Source organism: Passer montanus, unplaced genomic scaffold (genome assembly GCF_014805655.1).
Source record: "Passer montanus isolate IOZ18808 unplaced genomic scaffold, ASM1480565v1 scaffold18, whole genome shotgun sequence".
In the NCBI taxonomy this organism is placed as follows: Eukaryota; Metazoa; Chordata; class Aves; order Passeriformes; family Passeridae; genus Passer; species Passer montanus.
The window spans coordinates 11780025-11800032 of record NW_024365381.1 but is presented as its reverse complement, the minus strand read 5'-3'; the positions used below and the strand labels follow the sequence as shown (position 1 = coordinate 11800032).

General features: G+C 38.4%; 1 protein-coding gene across 1 annotated transcript in view; it reads right to left on the bottom strand.

Moving 5' to 3' along the window:
• LTK (leukocyte receptor tyrosine kinase) overlaps positions 1-20008 on the bottom strand; it is a 95264-nt gene that overhangs the window by 51975 nt on the left and 23281 nt on the right. Inside the window, exons 2-3 of the mRNA XM_039704825.1 lie at positions 3951-4064; positions 112-267 (exon numbers count right to left, since the gene is read on the bottom strand). Coding sequence (XP_039560759.1) covers positions 112-267; positions 3951-4064 — 270 coding nt within the window. The remainder of the gene's footprint in view (positions 1-111; positions 268-3950; positions 4065-20008) is intronic.

Below are 20008 nucleotides of genomic sequence, written 5' to 3'. Positions count from 1 at the left end.
TGGTGGCACTTTTAGTGACACGGGCCTGAGACCTCAGCCTGCTGACTCCTGCTGCAGCCAGGGCTGGGCAAAAGCAGGCATCCATTCGAGGGGAACTGTAGCTCTGCCTACCTTCAACATCTCCATGGGAGGAACTGTTTTCCAGAAGTATCTGCTGCCTTTCCTGGGATGCCAGGACACCAATGGAAGATAACACCCAGTCTGGTTTTCCAAAACTGTCTGTGGACGTCACCCATGAACAGCTTGAGCCGATGATACAAGAGACTTCTGCTGTGAGAAACCAAAGGTTGCAGTGAGGCCTATCCCAGCCCAAGGGGCACATGAGTGACCAAATGTAAGTCAAATTCCTCCAACAATGAATTTATATCAGTTGAAGGTCTAGACCACAAGCACTCAAAGTCCCAAATGAGAATAATACCAATAATATCAACAAGGATATTGAAACTGTATGGATTTAGCATTTTGGCAGAAAGAAAGAACTGTTACTTGAAAAACAAACCTCTCCTAGCAATAGAGCAGGGGTCTATGGACAGGGTCTCGAGCAAAATAGATGAGCAATGCAAGCTTTACATAATTTTTTTATTTTTATCTTTTTAAAACAGTTTTACTTTCCTCTAGCAAGATAGATAAGAGTAACTTCTTAACAAACTCCAGAGTTTGCTCACAGTATTAAGAACACTAGATCATCTGGGCCAAAATTTTTCATAATCAGCATATTATAAACCAGACAAGAAGTAATTCACTGTTCTGTCATCAATCTAATATAAACTCCCTGAAGGGATGTTAGCTGCACAAAGCTCTCCCACACAGAGTGGAGCTGAATAGAGCTGATATTAATTTGCATGATATTTTATTTTCAGTAGTAATAATAATATTACAGTAATAACTGGAGTGTCCCCAAGCCAGAGACTAAACATTCATATTTAAGGTCCTGATGTTCAGAGGGTATTCAAACCTTGCAAACATGAATGACTCAAAGTTAGCCCTTTTGTAGTCCTATTCCTGTGGAGGAGAACAGGCAGGTAGGAAGGGCAGAATTAAGGTCTGATATAACAAGAAAATGTGGCTGAACAGGTATGGCAAAAATAAAAACAGAAGAGCCTCCAGAAGATTGCCTATATTTCAACCAAACTTTCAGACAAAGGAGAAAAGGAAGCATCTTTTGAATGCGACAGCAAAAGCAGACTAACTTTCTCCTAATTACTGAAGTGAAATCTAACTTCATTTTTATAAACAACATTCAGTGAGCAGGGGAAAAATAAACACAGATGTTATAGAGTTGCACATAACTTTGGGTTGGCATAGACTGTGGTCTCCCACCCAAACACTTCTCCTCCCTTGCTTTGGACACTCCCCAACTCTTTCTGGCCTGCTCATACTGGAGTTTGCTGCCTCTCTCAAACTGACACCTGGGCCAAGCATCCAAATACCTTCATCAAATGCATACAGCTTAGGAAAGGCTGGGCACTGTTCAGCCCATCATTTTTACAAGGAAGCCACAAGCAGATGAACTGGCAAATTGTGTGTGTGTGTGTATGCAATGCTGATACCAGCAGCACACAGGAATGGGGACACCAGCCACTCTCCTGGCTCTGTCAGATCTAGGGAAAAATGTCTGTGCACAGCTCTGGGCTATGGTTTGATGATGCAATAAAAAGGTTGAGGGATCTCAATAGCTCAGAAACTCCACAGATGTGTGAGACAAAGCAGAGTCCTGACCCAAACCTGCTGTATTGTTGCAAACTTATTGAGCTTTGACAGGTTAACTCAGTACCTACAGGCTTATTGTTAGTAGAAATAATATTTTTATCTGATAATTTTTTTCAGTTGGTGGTAAAACCCAGAAAGCAATTTCTCTCACAAGAGCATAACCATGAAAGAGACCAAAGTGAAAGCTCAGGAAAGAAAAATTTCCTTTTTCAAAAGGACAGTTACTTGAAACTATTGTTTATAACAAAATAATTTCATCAAACCTTACTAATACCTCAGCTTGCAGTGGCAAGGACTGTACCAATGCAGATTTAGTCCTTTGAGTGTGTCTTACATGACAAGGTGGTTCCCAGCTGAGATAGGTGAACACAACTTTTCCCTTGAAAAACACCTAATTCCCAACTGTCTGAGCTTTATAATGCCTGTCTGCTACAACCTGAGACTGAAGAAATCTGAATACCTGCAAGAGTCTGAAACTGATTAGGAAAGTTTTTGACATCCAGTAGAAAAATGACTGTTTTCTCTGGGAATAGATTATATGCATTGTATTGTGATGGATTAACAATAAACTGGATTTTAGAACAAATCACAGAGTAGGATAACTGGGTACACTCGTGGTTACAGTGAAAGAGAAGAGTGAAAACTGAAACCTCTAACACCACTATGTACCACCTTACAGGTGTTTCATCTCCAGCTTTGCTTATGAACTTGGAGAACCTCAAGTACAAGTCAGCAAAAAGAAAGAACATGACAAATTAAAAGGAAAAAAAGGTATAATAGAGAAATAGATCTATATTACTACAATCAGCAAAGAACATATTTTAATATATTACAAAAATGTTCCAAAGAAGATTTGATTTTTAAAAGCTCATTGACAGTCCAGGGTATGTCAGAAAGGACTTTAAAGATCAGATACCATCTGGAAGATGTTACTGTAAGGAACATTCCTCTGGCAAGGCTAGGTCACCTTGCCACCCTCTGGGAGGAATGTGTGACTTTTCTAACACCCAGAAGCCTTTCTTTATTTTATGTTTAGCATCTTCATTAACAACCTGAACAAGGAGACAGAGTGCACCCTCAGCAAGATCACAGAGGTTACAAAAGAGAGGAGCAGCTGACACACCCCAGCGCTGTGCTGCCGCACAGAGCAGCCTCAGCAGGCTGGGGACTGGGCTGGCAGGAGCCCCTTGAAGGAAAAGCCAAGTCCTGCACCTTGTGGGTGTAACCCCGCGCAGCAGTATGTGCCGGGGGCTTGGCTGGCTGGAAAGGAGCCACAGAGAAGGGCTTTGGGAGCGTGGTGACCAGCAAGCTCTCTGTGAGCAAGCAGTGCACCCATGCAACAAAGGCAGCCAACAGCCTTCTGGGCAGCATTGGGAAGAGCATCGCCAGTAGATCAAGAGAGGTGATCCTTCCTCTCTATTCGGCACTGGTGAGACCATAGCTGGAGTTCTGTGCTCAGCTCTGGGCTTCTTAATGCAAGAGATATACTGACCTACAGGAACAAGTCCAGCACAGGTCCTGACTGAGAGACTGGAGCATCTTGCTAAGAAGAGAGGCTGGCACAGCTGGGATTGTTAAGTCTGTAGAAGAGTACAGTCAGGGGGATTTTATGAATGTGTACAAACACTTTGATGAGAGGGAATGAAGTGGAAGATGGCATTCTCAGTAGTGTCCACTGACAGGACAAGAGACACTGAACACATGTTAAAAAACCTCACAGATAATTTGATTTTCACAATGCCTTGAAAATAAAAGTCCATTTGGAAAAAAGCTTCATTCGGTATCAAAAAGAAATAAAATTTGTTCTATAGTAGTGGGAAAGCAGCTCCACTAATTAGCTTTTATTTCAAGAACTCCCAATCCCAAATCTGGTAGATTTCATTGTGGTGATGGAAATAGTTTTATTTTTCTTTCCTTTTTCTTTCTTTTTCATTTTCCTGCTGTGTTGGGGATTTTTTTGGTTTGAAGGGGGAGGCAGTAAGTTTCTTCTGTTGTTTGGGGTCTTTTGTGGTTTGGTTTGCTCACTATGTTTTGAGTTTGGTGGGGGGCTTTGTTTTTGTTTAATACAGAAATTAGGAATTCCCTTCAGTTTTCACTGGCCTTTCTGAGTCATTGCTCTAGTTCCAGGAATACAGTGCCACAGCTTTCTGGTAAGAGGTGCTTGTAACTGCCAGCACCTGTCTTACACCTAGATTCTGAAGGAGAAATAAGGAGGATATAAGGAAGAGGACTTGTGGTACCTGGTGTAGAAGGCTGATGCAATGAAACCATCTTATTTTTTACCAGGGAGAGCTTCTGAGTTGGGTTTGGTGAAGAAGAGTTTTCTTCATGCGATCCAGAGGAGAAGACAACAGCTATAACAAAATAAAAAGAGGAAGGGATGTTTTTGATGTTGCTTTAAAAAACTCTGCTCCCATATTATAAAGCTCAGCATGCATATATATATATATGTATATATCAAAGCCCTGCTACATCACTCTCACCTTCATTGCAATGCATCCTGATGTTTCCAGAACAATTCAGACCAACAACAGCTCTGTTATTTATTTAACCTGTGCAGGTGAAAATACACAACTCCCGAACTAAGCTTGCAGTACTTCATATCTAAGATTATCCCTGGTCTTTTCTAGAAGTCATAAACAAGTTGGCAAAAACAAAAACATTTGTTGTCAAAAGGTGCTCAAAGGCAGCAAGACTCAAAATGAATTGCTTTCAAACTTTGGCCCTTTGGGTTATGAGTTCAGCAATATAAAAATGTCAACTCATGTCAGAGGGGACAGGAATCTTATTCACAAGAATTGCCATTGAGACAGGGATGTACAGACATACAATTGATAAAACATCTAAGATATTTTCAGCAGAGATAATTTGAACAACAACACTATGAAAACTTACATCAGTATCTATAAAGATAAAAACCCCTCAAACTTGAACATATCTTCATATGCTTCACTCATTATTGCGTATAAGTTCTCAGCAATATCTGGTCTGATTTTGAATTGTTGTAACAATTTTACTTTTAGTATATATGACAATGTATCACACAGTGAGTAAAATGCTGGGAAATGTTTCATAGCATAAAAATGCTGCATCTTTCCATCTTTTACTATGTTACTAAAGACAGTAATTCAAGGCATTCCAAGGAAGAATAATTTTAGAACAGACCAGCATTATGCTGCAGGAGACACATCCTGTACTGATGACAGATTTAGGGTCTCCACAGATCAATTGTCACACACTATATTTTTTTCCCACCTCTGTTTCTAAATATTTAGGGACATTGGTATAGGAAAAGTTAATTTTGCACTGCATATAAGACACAGGCACTGCTCTGATAAGCAAGGTATCTTCAATAACAGGATGAAATCCCCAAAAAGAATGGGAATTATGTGGCCAAAGTTTAGCCAGGCTTATGAAAAATCCAAGCTAATAAACAATCATGTATTGTAAATAAATCTATTTCATGATACTAAAAGAAATTCTGCTATGTAAAGGGCTTTTGACAGCTGAAGTCTGCTCCTCCCAGCTCATGTTCTGTGTCTTTTGAGACATTGCTCAGTTTTCTATCTCCCAATCTTCACTCAGCACTGCTATAGCTTCAGTATTTACTTCCCTCAGGGTTTGCTGGAAAGTCTGTTCCACCCACTCGTCTCCTCACACACTCCAAGCTGCTTGTATACTTTGGAAATAGCCTGAGCATCATGGGACCCACAAACATAGCACAGCCATAGCAGAAGTTCTGCTAGAGACATTTTTCCTGATACAACTAAAACTTAAACAAAATATTTGATGCAGTCACACCCAACCCTCCTCCCCTACAAACACCTTTGAGTATTTTCCTCTTGTTTTTCATTAACAAGCACAAGATCCAGTGGCATATTACCAGCAAAGGAGCCATAAGCTACTTGAAACATGAATTTACTCCCTCAGTGTGGAAAATACCTCCACTCCATTGGTGGTGGTTGAGACAAATAAGACACAAAACAATGTAACACCCAACTCAATTTGGCAAAAAACTGCAGGAGTTGTTTCTAATTAGTATAACAACGATATTCACCTGTCCTGGGAAGATGTCACTTAACTGGACATCTGAGAGGAAGGAAGGGCAGTCATTACAGCCAAGTTCACTGACAAAGTATACTTGGACAGAAGACCCTAGACTCAGTGACAGACAATGCATCCACAGAAATAGGTCCCCAGTCATTCATTTCATCAGAGCAAAGAATTTCTGGCTATGGCTGAACATATGAAGACTCACAGTAGCAGCTTAGCAGCCTGTAGTCCAGCTTATGCTCTCAATTTATCTCCCAATTATTTTTCTTTCTCATTTTTTCAACATTGATTGAATTGAAAATCTAGTGCACATAATCACCAAGATGCTTCTGATAATCCACAAATGCTTCTGATAATCCCACATCATGTCCTTTCACACATATTTGCATGTAATTTTTGTATGACATAAATTTCAGCATGAAAAAAATAATAATGACTATTATATTACTTTTCACCACCACGATTTCCCTGTCTTGATCAGCAAAAGTCAATTGTTTAAGTGAAAAGAAATATAAAATGGAGAGGAAGGAGATTAATGATTTTAAGCTAAATCTGTAATTAAGGAACATAAAGTGATCAGGAAGAATGAGTGTAACTTATTCAACTGCCACAGGAAAAAGATGGGATCTTTTAACAGCACAGCACAAATCCATCTCTTTTTCAGTAAAATAAGAAACCTCCAGCGCTGAGAAGGTAATTCCATTTCTTTCACTATCTTACAGGAAAAAAAAAAGCAGTAAGATACCTGCAGGGGTGATTTTTCTCCTGCATCCTGCTGTTACCTTACAGAAGAGAAGAAAATTACAGAAAATACTTACAGAACTCCTGGTGGGAAATCAATTCCAGATCAGCCAAGACATCTTTCTGACAAAACAGGAATTTCCTTTGGAGAATTTTCTAGTAGTATTCTCCATCTAATATCAAAATAGCAACTTTATATTTCTCACTGTTTCTCTGAGAAGATAAAGTAACATAAAGACTAATAGTTCTGTCAGGAAGTCATACTAAACCTGAAGAAGACTCTTTCTTTGCTACCTAAAGTAGCAAGTATTTTCAAGTATTTCTCAATGATCCTAAAACTTCCACTTTCAATAAATAGTCTCTCTTGTTCATGAGTATTTACAGCCTTAAGTTACTAACCTTGCTCTTTGAAAATATCCCTGGGATCTCCTGCTGCTTGCTATTAAACTCTCTTATTCTTTGTTCATTAGTTGGTTCAACCCCAAGTCCCTTGCTTACTTCATCACTCTTGTTTTATTCTATCTGGACAGATTGCAGGTATGGTCAAAAGGAAGCAGCACAACAAAATACAGTTTTCCCAAGGCTCACAAGGTGCTACTTCAGGATCTTCTACAGGCCTCTCCAGTTTTCCAGAGACAAAGGCAGAAAGGCAGACATCAGTGCACAGTAATATTATGCTATGCAGAACAGCCATTCTCTCCCTCCTGAGATCTCCCTGTTAATCCACGCACCAATCTCATCAGACATTTTGGCAAAACAAATTATTGTTGTCAATTGTCTACCATGACATCAAGTGTCCTGTGACATATTTCCTTCCAGGACATGTACTCCCACCCTCCACTGTAGTTTCCTTTGAGATACCTAGTTCCATTGGTGAGTTCCATTCAACTCTGCCTTTTTTTTTTCCTACCTTAATCTGTAAATTATCAGCAGATCATGAGGACAGTTTTAAAGTTGTCTTCTGACTAATTCCTAAACTCCTAAATAGAGCAGAACCCAGAACTTACAGGAACTTTTACAGGAAACTTATAGAGTTAATTGACAATGATTCTGGTTTATACTTGTGTTTTAAACTAAAACATAACTCAGCAATTTGCACCAGGCACTCACTTAAGTACACATGTGGAGTTATCAATCTAAGAATGTGACTGGAACTGAAGGTAGCATATCCTACAGGATGGTAAACACATTTGACAAACTATATTGCAACAAGATGTCTTTTCAAAAAAGCCCTTTAGATTGACAAGTATTTATAAACCCTCTTCTAGCTCTTTGATCCTCTATAAATATTCTGGTATTTTTACTCAGACTGATGTCAAGGCAGCAATCTTCATATTACCAAGCAGTCCTACTTTGCAGGAGTAGAGCAGATGTAATAAAGTATTGTCATCCTGCTTATTCCGTTTATCCTTTAAAAATACTAATGCAGCATTAACTTTCTTCCAGTTCTGCAGAATTTCCTCAGTATCCTGACACACTTACTGAAAATATAAACACATGGATGTGTTTCACAGTTCCTTAACTAGTTCTTTCCAAATTCTCGAACACAAGCTGTCTCAACCAGTTGTTTTACAAAGTAGGCATTTTAATAGCAAGTTTTTTTCATAATATTTTTTGTTTGTTCAGAAAGCCATTGCACAATTTCTATGTGACAATGAAAAATCAGTTGTTTTATTTTTTCCTAGAATACTAATGTTTACTGAATAGTTTTTCTTTTTGTCTCTATTATTGACAAACCTACCACACACATTTATGACAGATTCATATAATTGCTAAAATATTTTGCTAGTAATGCACTTGAAAATTTTCCTTAGATTTCCTGCTGATTTCTTCTTAATTTCTTTTGCTTTTTTCTTTCAAATTTTCAACTTCCTTTTAGTGCAAGCAATGTAGTATTTTCCTTAATTTTTATAACAGCATAGCCTCCCCTTTCAGCTATAGGCTTGTAGCTTTCTAGCTGTTTGAACAAGCAACTCAATTATTATCTGAATCTTTCTGTCCATGAACTTTCTTTCAACTGAGCTCCTTTGGCACTGTTTTAAATTCTGAGAGATTTACCTTTTCTGGAACTACAAGATATACCACTTTCAGATATTATTTAGGCACAGAAGTCCATTTATTTTAATATATCAGCTGAAGTACATATCAGGTCACTTAAAATTTTTATTCTATTTCCAAGAAAGTATACTCAAGCTGCAACCACTTCCACTTGTTGAACATCTGAATTTAATTCTGAACTCAATTCATATCTCAATTATATTTGCTGAGAATAGATCCAAGATATTACCCTAACTAGTGACAGGGGAATTTTCATTCTGATATTGTCATCTATTCAGTACCTGCAAATCTGCTCCCATGTTAGCAGAATGAAACCACCAATATGCCACTTATGTTGACAGCTTCACATACACATACACACACAAGGGAAAAAAAATACTTTTTTTTCTTCCCCTTACACACAACAGGCTTGTCATTATCTCATCCAGATCTTTAGTTGGGTTTGACAGTGTATAGCAATCACCAGCAATCCCCAGCAATCCCATTGACATTTATTTTAGGTATTAATGGATCATTTTGTTCAATGGCTGGGGAAAGAGGCAAGGTCATTTTAGCCATACAACAGTGTTCCCAAACTTACTTCTGTCCTTTGAATTACAGGAATTCTTCCTCCTGGTCTGAGAAATTCCAGTTTATCATCACTGTAGGTTTAGAAGTTATTAATTGCATTTCACTGCTACTTGCTTACTAGCCAGCCTCATCACGTTGGTCACAGGCAGTTGGAGAACTCCTCTTTTAGTCCTTGGGGCCTCGTTTAATTTTATTCTCAATGCCTTGCCTCTCTGTTAAGCCAGTGTTTTTATTTCTTGCTTTTCTATCATTTCCCTTGGCTGCTAATTTAACACCATGTGAAAAAATCTGTCCTAACAAGTCTGGAAGTTTCCTTCCTCTCCAGTGAGCTGGAGGCCGGTCAGACTGCAGAGTCTCTTCTTATTGGAGAATATAGACATGTATTTCATTGACCCGAGTCTTATACAACTTGTCTGACTAGAAGAATACTTAAAGACCTTTATTTGTTTGGTCAGTTTTTAACTTTCTTCCTGCTTTATATGCAGAATGCGAATGGTATTTAAGAACATATGTTGTTTCATCCTTCTTTGGCGCCATTACAAAATTTCTAAAAGTTAGTTATATTCTGCAAAACTAAACCCAGTCACTTATGCTATGGACTATACTTGGTAGCTGTTTTGGTGGAGGTTTATTTCAGAGAACTTTCTCAGATGTTGCAATCCCAAGAGACAGAACACTATCTCCTTGCCCACCTGCTGACTGCTGACTAGAATCTTTCTTGAGGGGTGCTACATCTCAGATGTTGCAATCCCAAGAGACAGAACACTATCTCCTTGCCCACCTGCTGACTAGAATCTCTCTTGAGGGGTGCTACGTAGATCAGTCCAAAGGGATTTTCACAACCAGTAACTCCCTGTTATAATTTTCACTTGGATTGCCAAAGATCATCTGTGGTTTCCATGACATACTGAATGACTAGACATTTATGGTTGTACGAAATTCCTACAGTCCCCTCTCCTGCTGCTCACAGCAAGCTGCTTCCTGGCTGCCCCTAGATACACAAAATGCTGCTTTGTCTCACATTTCCTCGCTTTCTTTATTCGGTCACTCAGTGGCCAGTTCCTTCCATGGATAATGGTGTTTCCTGAATCATTTTGTGCAACCACTCTTTATTCTCCCCAACACTTTGTAGAGTGCATCCTCATGCCTTCATGCATCAAATACTTGTTTCTAACAAAAACACTGTGTCTCCCTTCAAAAGCAAAGACTTGTGAAGCTCTGGCACTAAGCACATTGCATTGCAGGTTTCCACCCTGTGCTGCAGCAACTAGACAGAACTCACCCAGAAAAAGTTTTGCCCATGCCATCTGTATTTTTCTCACAAACCTCACCTATTGAATAGGATGCAAGGTGAAATTCCTGCGTCCTCCTCTCCATACATCCCTAACTTGGCATGTTGCCTTTGAATAGCAATTTGCTAATTATGATTTCTTACTCAGTTTACAGTGTATATCTACACCTCCTGAAATAGATCTGAATTACTATTTTGGTTACTATTGAGAAATAGGATGCCAAAACCATTTCTTGAAATCCAAAAATACTGCATCTACTTCATCCTACTGGTTGTGTGTTTTACACATGCACATACTTATGTGTGCACATATTGCCACATTAACTTGGAAAGATTTCTCTTTTTAAAGCTGAGCTGCTCAATACTCATATGTCTGTTTTTATAATACTAACTGATCACTACTCATTACCACTACAGGTAATGAGGGCTGGGTTTTGTACTGTGTCTCACCTCTTTTTAGGCTGCCCAGAATCAAACATATGCTGCACAACAGCACAAAGGCTTTCCAAGGATATTTGAGATATTGTGTTTGGAAGAATTCCATTCTGCTCCACTTATTTTCTCTCCTCTGTTCAGGCTGGTGTGAGTAGTAGAAGAGGCACCTACTGCCCTCCTGCTACCTGTGTACAGACTTGATCCTGACAGCTATCACAGGTTGTATCAATGTCAGTTCTGAAAAAGAGAGATTTGTCCATATGACCTACAGCTTTACCATTAATCAACTTCTGTTCTTCTTGGTAGGATTCCATTGGCATGACTACAGTCTTGCATCTGAAATTTGGACATTGCTGGGATGACATCATGCAAAAGGCACACCTGTGTCAGAGACAGCAGAATTCCACATCCTGAACTCTTAATCTGTTACCTTTTCCTCCCTTCCTCTTCCACTCACATTAATGAGGGGAAAAACATTAATTTAAGAGATGCATAACTGTGTTTTCCCTGCAAGGAATATGGATCTTCTTGGGTCCTTGAAAACTGACCAAAAACAGAAGTGGGAAAAAGAAGAAAAGTAAAAAGAAAAAAAAATCAAAAGTGTTAAATGGACAAAAACAGTGAAATTCTTTGATCCTTTAAGAACTTTTCTTTCCTTTTCAAACCTCAAAATACTTTTTCATTTTTCTGCAATAAAAATACTATCTATTCTTAAGGAAAATTTTCCTTTCTCATTGGTTAAATGTTTTAGATTAACTTTCAATATTTTTAGACTTGTTCACATCAGGCTACACTGGCTGTTACCAAAATCAGAAGGACGACAGGACAGGGAGAGAGGAAGGACTCAAGCCTTTCAATCTGGCTTTGTCATTTGAGAAAAGAGACAAGAAATTGCACCCTAAAACACCTGCTTTACAGCAAATTTCCAAAGACCCATCCTCCCAGAGAGAATGCAACTTAGATGACTGACTTACATTAGATGTGTTACTCTGAGATGAATAAAATGTAGGAGAATGTTCCCAATTCTTAATGAAGCATTTCAAGCAGCTACGAAGAACCAAGAATACATGACTGAAATATGTTATGCCTTCCAAGGGAACAGCACTTTCAAACCAATGTGCTCTTGCACGTTAATGGAGAGGAAGAAATATAATTGGTCTATTCCTTTAGAACGGCACCTATAGGGCTTTTCAACTGCAGCTTAAAAGGAGGTATGTGTGAATTCATACATGCAGAGGTGACAGGCATAATCACAAGGGAAGGTGAAGGAAGATATGAAGCCTGGATGCAGAGACAAAAACAGAAGGGATGGGATCCCTCAAAAAGTTACCTGAAGCCTCACTCTCTGCTAATGACAGCAAAGTGTTGAGTGACAATTTTCTCATGGTATATTTTTGTATGGAAATACCTGTTCCATTTTGTAATAGCAAATACTACTATCTTCCAAATAATCAAGTGGGAAATATTACATAATTTTGTTAAGGTTCAAACATGTCATCTTCACTCTGTAATCTGCTCTGAGTTTAGGGGTAACATTAATACAGTAAAATGATGTAATATCTAGCTAAATGAAAATAATGTTCTCAAAACAGACTGTTTGCCATACTGAATGACTACTTTTGATAAAGTCAATGCATAGATTTGGAACAATTTGTTTTGTAAAAAATGTTAACATTATGAGTCTTCATCATCATTAGAATGAAAAAAATATTTCTAAAATTAGTTTTCCATGAAAAAAAAAAAATTCTGCATGTTGCCCAGAGCAACAGCAAAAATAGGTGAGAGAGAAATGGGATACATAATTGCTAGACATCTGTCCTTCAGGAGATGCTGCTTCCAGCTTCAGGATGCCTCTGTCCTTTGTAGTGTGTATGCAGGAGCTCTGTCTCCCCACTCTTCAATTTCCATGTAACAGCACTGCAATACTTCACAGAAAAAGAGGAATTGTGTGCCAGCAAGAAAGTGAAAGAAATATAATTTTCAGATCCTGGTCTTGATTAAATTATTACAATGAATATGAAATTGATCCTGTAGAATTAAGTTTAGTAAAAATAAAATTATTTTCAATTACTTGATTTCACACAACATAAGTGGAGAGGACAAAAGTGACTTTAATCTGTCCTTGAGCTCCATTGATCTTTGAGGATACTTAATGTCCCTTTGCATCCTTGTTTTACTAGTAAGAACCTCAGGAATGCTCAAAATGCATGCACTGCTTTAAGAATCCCTCAGGGGCTGCTTTGGTCACAGAGGCTATCCAAGCATAAAGGCACATTTCCTGCACTTCTTTTTCCTTGATCTACTTTTGACACAAGCATGACTGTCAACAGCTTTTCATCATTTAAGGATTCCCTTTTGAGTACTTAACCCTTGCACAGCAGTGCAGGACAGCTACAAGAATGCCTAAACATCATTAAAAGAAATTTTTTTGGGGTACATTCCTTTGTCTAGTCACTCTTCCCAGATAGCAACAGAGGCTCTCAAGATACAGCATTGTTGAGCAGACACTGCTCAAGAGAAGGGTCCCCATTCCCATCCTGCTATTAATTTTCTAAGCCACTGTGTGCAATAATACATATGATGGGATCAAACTCTTGGGGAAGGTGTTTTAGCAAAACAAAGGAAAAATGTGATGCAAAGACTTGGTTACTGTTGTCTTGTCAGCTCTCCTGGTTCACCTGGACAAGAAAAAACTAGCACAGCTGACACTAATTTCCTTCTCCAGGTCTTTTGGTCAATAAAACCTACAAGCTTTTCTCTAACATTCAACTTCTGATGAATCTGTTTGGAGATTACTGACGGATCAAAAACCAATTTGTATATAGCAGATAAATTAATCCATTTTGTGTGTCAGAAACAACATCATCTCCTAGTTTCATTAAAACTTAATAAAATCCACTCACTGCTGAAGAGCAGAAACAAAGAGGCAAGAAGCAGAAAGAGTTATACCACCCCTATAGAAAGACCAAAGATTGAAAGAGCCTGCTAATTAGTTGCGTCTACTCATCTTTCTTTAATCACTCCAGAGGCTGCCTCAGAGATGATGTTCATCTCAATCCAAGAAGGAACAACTGATTATGAAGGATCCTAAATAAACCTAGCAAAAGTATAACCCATAGGTATTGCAATTCATCATTAAACAAGTAAATTAATCAAACACAAGAAACCTCTTCCCTCCCCAAAAGCAACTTTAAAACAAAAAAGAAGCCAACAGCCCACGTACCCACATACAACTTGAGCAGAGTGGTTAATAAATGGGGAGGAGATGTAGAGCTATGAGATACTTGATTTTTTTCCTAGGAGACTGTGGAAAATGCTGTTAAACTATCCGTTCTCTAACGACACTTAAATGGTTACACCTGGTGTTATGCTGGTGCATGAACTTCTGTAAAGAAGGCAGAAAATCTTGCAACAGGAAAAACTCCCAGCTACAATCCTCCTGACAGTACTGAAATGTAGTCTGGTATCAGAAGCACAATGTGTGATTTAAAGTACTGATCTGAATATGGAAGTGTAAGAATGAGGCTCAAAACTCTTATCATAACATAACACAAATACTCTTGAGAAAAAAACCATCCACAGGAGGAGTTAGCAGTAGGTACAGACCATGGGGTGTAGATCTAGAACCATGACATTACTGGTTGTCTTTGGTCTGATTTGAATAGAGATCTGATAAGAAAAGGTACCTATTATTACTGAGCTAATCCTATTAATTATTTTTCTGTAGCAAAGTTTCATATTATTAAGAGAGTAAAACGCTGTAAACTGCATTTTGATTACTATAGTTATGTCAACAGGCTCATTTTGGTTAACTCATTTGAACAAGAATTTCAAATGTATCAAGGTTAGTTGAACAAATAAGTATTTTGACATGATACTTATTGCAATGTATCATTCATGACTTACCAATTCAGACTCACAAAAGTAAGGACAATGCAGTTGTTACTGCCTATACTTCATGTCTTTACCCCTGAAGAAAAATGAACTGGGAGGTAGTTAAAATATTAACATGCTGGGAAACCAGAACAGCAAGATTTCACTAAGAATGTCACCCAGTTCCCCAGTCAGCAGAAGTGAATATCAGAATTCTCAAGACATAGACAACAGCAAACTTTAAAGGGTAGCAATTTGGATGAAAAGCAGGGGTCCAGAATTTTTAAGAGATTGTTCCTCACCAAAAAAGACAAAATAAACTCAAGGACCACCAGATTTATTTTTCTTGTAGCATCTAGAATGCTAAATACATTGTGATACTTGGTGATCCAGACTGTCAATCAGTAGCTGCCAACAAAAACACTTGTCAGCCCCAGAAATAACCCCCAACTGAGCTGGAAGGGGTCAGGGGACAAGAAACTGTGTGAAACCAAAGTTTAAATAAGTTATTGGTGCAAATGGAGAATGAGGCAGACTCTCACACTGCTTTGCCAAGTCACTTTCCTGACTTTCCTGTATTCTACAAAGTATGGTGTGTTATGAGCAGTTTCATTTGCATAGTTTGAAAATAAAGAAAAATAGGAATAGTCAGTAGAATTAGTTGTTAGTCATCTCTTTCATCTAAAAGCTTGCTACCTAGCACCAGGATAAAAATTGACCTTTCATCAGCACTTTCATGAAACTTCTCCTTTATCACAGCTAGATTCATTGGCAAGCCTCCTACTCTTTCCCCCAATAGCATCAACTAGAGTTTGTACAGAATACCTGACTTCAAAATATTTCACCAAGGTACAGCTGCAAAGTTAACCTTTTTTTCTGAATATGGAGAAGCATACCAGAAAGGTAATATATCCTAGATAACAAATAAAGAATATAGGGCATTAAAGTTCAGGGGAAGAAGAAGATGTGGGTAACAAGAAACTTGTTATCCAAACACATGTGTTTCTATAACCAGGAGAGGAATGTGAAAAGCAACCAGTGTTACTGTTTTATTTACTTTTTCCCTCTTTCCTATTTAGTCACCCTCATGTGAAAATCACTCTGGGCTCTGTGACTTCAAAGGATAATATCTTGTACACAAGGAAAGATACCTTCACCATTTGACATGTAATTTAATATTATGATAATGTTTTCTTTTAATGAAAGAGCTGAGGTTGTTTATTTGAAAGTTGGCTGCTGGCCACCTCTTTTTAAGCTATATGAGACTGTGGTTTCTTAGAGCTGTATGAAACATCTGTTATGATATTCAGGATGGGAAGAGAAACCCTTAAGACCTGAAGAACTGTATCCCATTCTCAGCTCTTCCATGGATTATTAACAGTCTAGGCATAGGCAGAAGCACTGATCAATAATACATTCCACAGAGATAACACAGATAATTAGAATCAGGCTCTATCTAATGTAGAGGAAGCCAAATTCCCAGCTCACACCTCACATTCTCAGATAAGTAACAATGAAGAAATAGCACTGCAAAAAAGTTGCATGGAGAGAAGAATAAACTCATATGAGAAAAGAGGCATACACAACTGAATTGTGCTTAAATATAAAAAAAAATGTTTGTATTTTGGTTTTTTTGGGGAGGTTGTTTTTTTTTTTGTTTTGGGGATTTTTTTTGTTTGTTTTTGTGGGTTGCTTTGTTGTTGTTGTGTTTGTTTGGGGTTGTTTTGTTTTGATTTTAAGAAGCTGGAACAATGAGCCCCAGGTAATGCCCATTCTTTTAAGAATACATCACTGGAGTCCCAAAGTGAATAATCTCCAACTGTCACAAGCTGTGCCATCCTGTTTTGCCAAGCAGAAGATAAGATACCTGTTGGAAATTACAGAACATACCAGGAGTGTTAGTGGCAAAGCGTACTTAATAAAACTGACTGCTGTATGGTGGCAAAGCTACGTTCTCATTCACAAGCAGGCACTCATCACGTTCTCATTTTCAGGCAGCCAAAGGCTGTAGCTGCTGGACCTTGGGAACCACATAAAGCAGTACAAGACCTCTGCCTTTTTAGAACAGCAGCATCTGCTTTTTGCCATACTGGCTTCCTCAGAATTCTTTGTCTCAGAAGCCCCACCCACCACTCTTTACTAAACTCACTGATGAGGGAAAAATACACCACATTGTAATTATGGTGGGCTTCTACACAAGAAGGCAGTATCTGAGTACATATTGTTACTTGCAGCTCACACATTTCCTAGCCTTCACCTAGTGGTATCACTGAGCGTACATGTAAATGTGCCTATGTGTGTCTGCACTACTAGTGACTGAGGTCCTATCACTTTTGCTTTTGGTGAAACAGAAAGTGATGAAAACGTGTAGTTAGGCAGAGGCTAATTTTATTAATGTGATCAATTTTCTCTAACCTGTCTTGGTGTTTTTTGCATTCAATACATAAACGAAGACTGAATAAAGGTTCTTCTGCCCATGCTGCTTCTGCTATTTCCTGTAATATGACTATTTGACACTGGGAAGAAAAGAGGCAGATCAGTGAACATCCAATTGAACTTGCAGCTCATAGGATGAGGATCAGCAAAAAAAAGCTCATCTTTTTCATTGTATTATGCCATTAGCAGAGACATTCATGGAAAACATTGCTATTGGTATTAGATCCTAAGCCTGCTTTTTCTTTATAAATCAGTCTAATAACTGAGTTACAGAGGAACAAAGAAAGATGACCCTAATTTCTTTATTATCTTAAAAACCAGGGCAGCAGGCATGCTGCACAGTTAGTACTTTGTTTCCTTCCTGGTAGGACTCGTATATAGAACAATTTGCTTGAGAAGTTTTAAACCAGCATTTTAGAAATTAAGCAAAGATATCTCCTTACAGCATATTCCATTAAACAGGAAGAATCTTAGCTTGTGGGATACTCTTACTTAAGCTGCCCAAAATTGTTTTCAGATGTCGAGAAAAATCAAGCTAGTGAAAAGAACTCACACTATTATAACTACTTTTTCTTACTCCCACAATCAGAGCATGTCCTGTTAACCTGATTTGACACTGCTGCAATACTATGGCAGTCTTTGTGACACAATTCAAATCACTATTTAATGAAGCAACTATTTTTTTCAGGTGGAATTCTGCAACTGGCACATGAAAATGAAATCAGATTTAATTTTTGGCTCTGACACTTGGCCTGGGTCAGAAAACCCATCAGGCAGCTCTGCTCCATTGCCTCAGATTTGAGTTTAGTGTCCCAGCCAGCTCTTGCACTTTTTTTTTTTTTTTTTTTAACTTTTCCAACACTCCTGACATAGGCTGAATGTTTTGTGGTCCCTTCTCATCTAAATTTTCATGACAGGGCTGCCTGGATCTGTGGCAATTTGTACTCAGTAACCCAAGGGACTCAGTGGGTCCTGTACTCCTCTGATTTTTTTTGCAGCAGGCTTGGCTGCTCAAGTAAATCTGCTGTCAGTAAGTCACACACTTGAGGACTCCTTGCCTTGGCAGATTACAGCACCATTACATAAGTCCATGTAGCCTGGCGTGAACACCAACCCAGACAGAGCCATGTGAAGAAAGCAGGCTGTCTAAGGTCGCTTCAGCATTAGTGACACAGTAACACTTTGCAAAATTCTGCATATTCCCAAGCAATAGACAGTCAAGGTGCCCTCCTAGACACAGAACATATTCCCACTTCCTACAGAGCCAGCCCTCATCTGTAGGAGCCTTTCACCTCTCCACTGAAATCCAGTCTCAATTCCCACCCACGGATGACATTTTTGTAGCTTTCTCTCTGTTCTGGCTCCTTTGCACACTGCATTCACTCACTACTGTATCAGGATTACTTGACTTTCACTGAAGAAGGCTGTTAAATACAAAAGCTTTTGACCCCCAACCAGGTCTCCAAATAAGTGAATTTGATGATTCATTTTGAGCATCATTATGACATTTCAGTGGAACTAAATGCTGGGATTTTAGATGCTATTTTCTTTAGCTAATTATGTTTCTGCTTACTCAGTTCACAGTACAGTAAGGATTGGGGTTTATGCATATGAACTGATGTATTTAAGAGACTTACTGAAATGAGTGACTGACAGTTTGTGGATAATTACCTGCTATTAGTTAATTTCAGATTTTATAATGAGCAAACTGCAACTTACAGGGTATGACTTCCCTGCTGCTTGAAATATTGTGCAATATGTGGGAACAAAGAATTTAATTTAAAGAGAGCCATATCTTTCAAACACCAGAACTAAATTACATTTTTTCCCTGAAGGCTTCTGGGTTTTAAAGAACAAATAATACACAAAACATAGATCTATGCACTCAGCAGAGATTTTCTCTCTAAAAATTAGTAAGGAAATATTGACAAACCAAGATAATACTAAGCCAAAACTAGTTTAAATTTTCTAAATTAAAATCTAACTATAGCCAGGTCACAAAGAATATGGATCAATAAATCAAATAGGTTAATGGTAGTGTCTTAGGTAATCAAATTCTGAAATCACCGAATGAATGCATCAGCTAATCAAATCAAATCACAAAGTTAACACACAGAATTGCTTTTCATCAATCCTGCACCAGGAGATTGAAAGCGATGGCTGTTTTCCTTTGATCTGAAGCTGCACCTTGGTTCTGTTCTAGCACAGTGGTCACGGTGCAGCTGCTGTGGAACACAACATTCCAGCATGAATTAAAACTGTTAAACGAGATTTAAGAGAGACCAGCAAGCTTCTTTCTTGCATCACATTGTTGTTACACAGACTCTTACTCCTCTAGTCTTACGTCTGATGTTGTATACAAAACCCAGAACATTTAATGGAAGTCATTATTGAAACAGGCCATTAGCTCACAGTACTAGCTCTGAATAACAATTCTTCTCCTCCTCATGTGTTTCCAAAAGTCCTATCCAGTTCTCATTTACATCCAGGGAACTATTAACAGCATTGTTTCCCACCACTTCAACCATCCTGACACTCCACATATTTCTGTAGGGTAATGAACAAGGAAGTTTCTATCTTTCAAGGTTAAAGAAAGGGAGAATTAGACTTAGGTTTGGAGGATTTTTCTTTGCCATCTTGAAAGCTTTGATGCAGATGACTGCAGTTACTGGTACCAAACGTACAGTAGCTTGTGATGAAAAATAAACTAGAAGTTAAATGGGATTTCTTTTCTATAGACAGAGAAGTGTCCAAATCACCTGGTCGGTCTAGAGGCTGCCTGCACACACATTGGGCAGTCCCTCTTAAAAGCAGTTCATTGCATGTCTGCCAGCTGTGGGT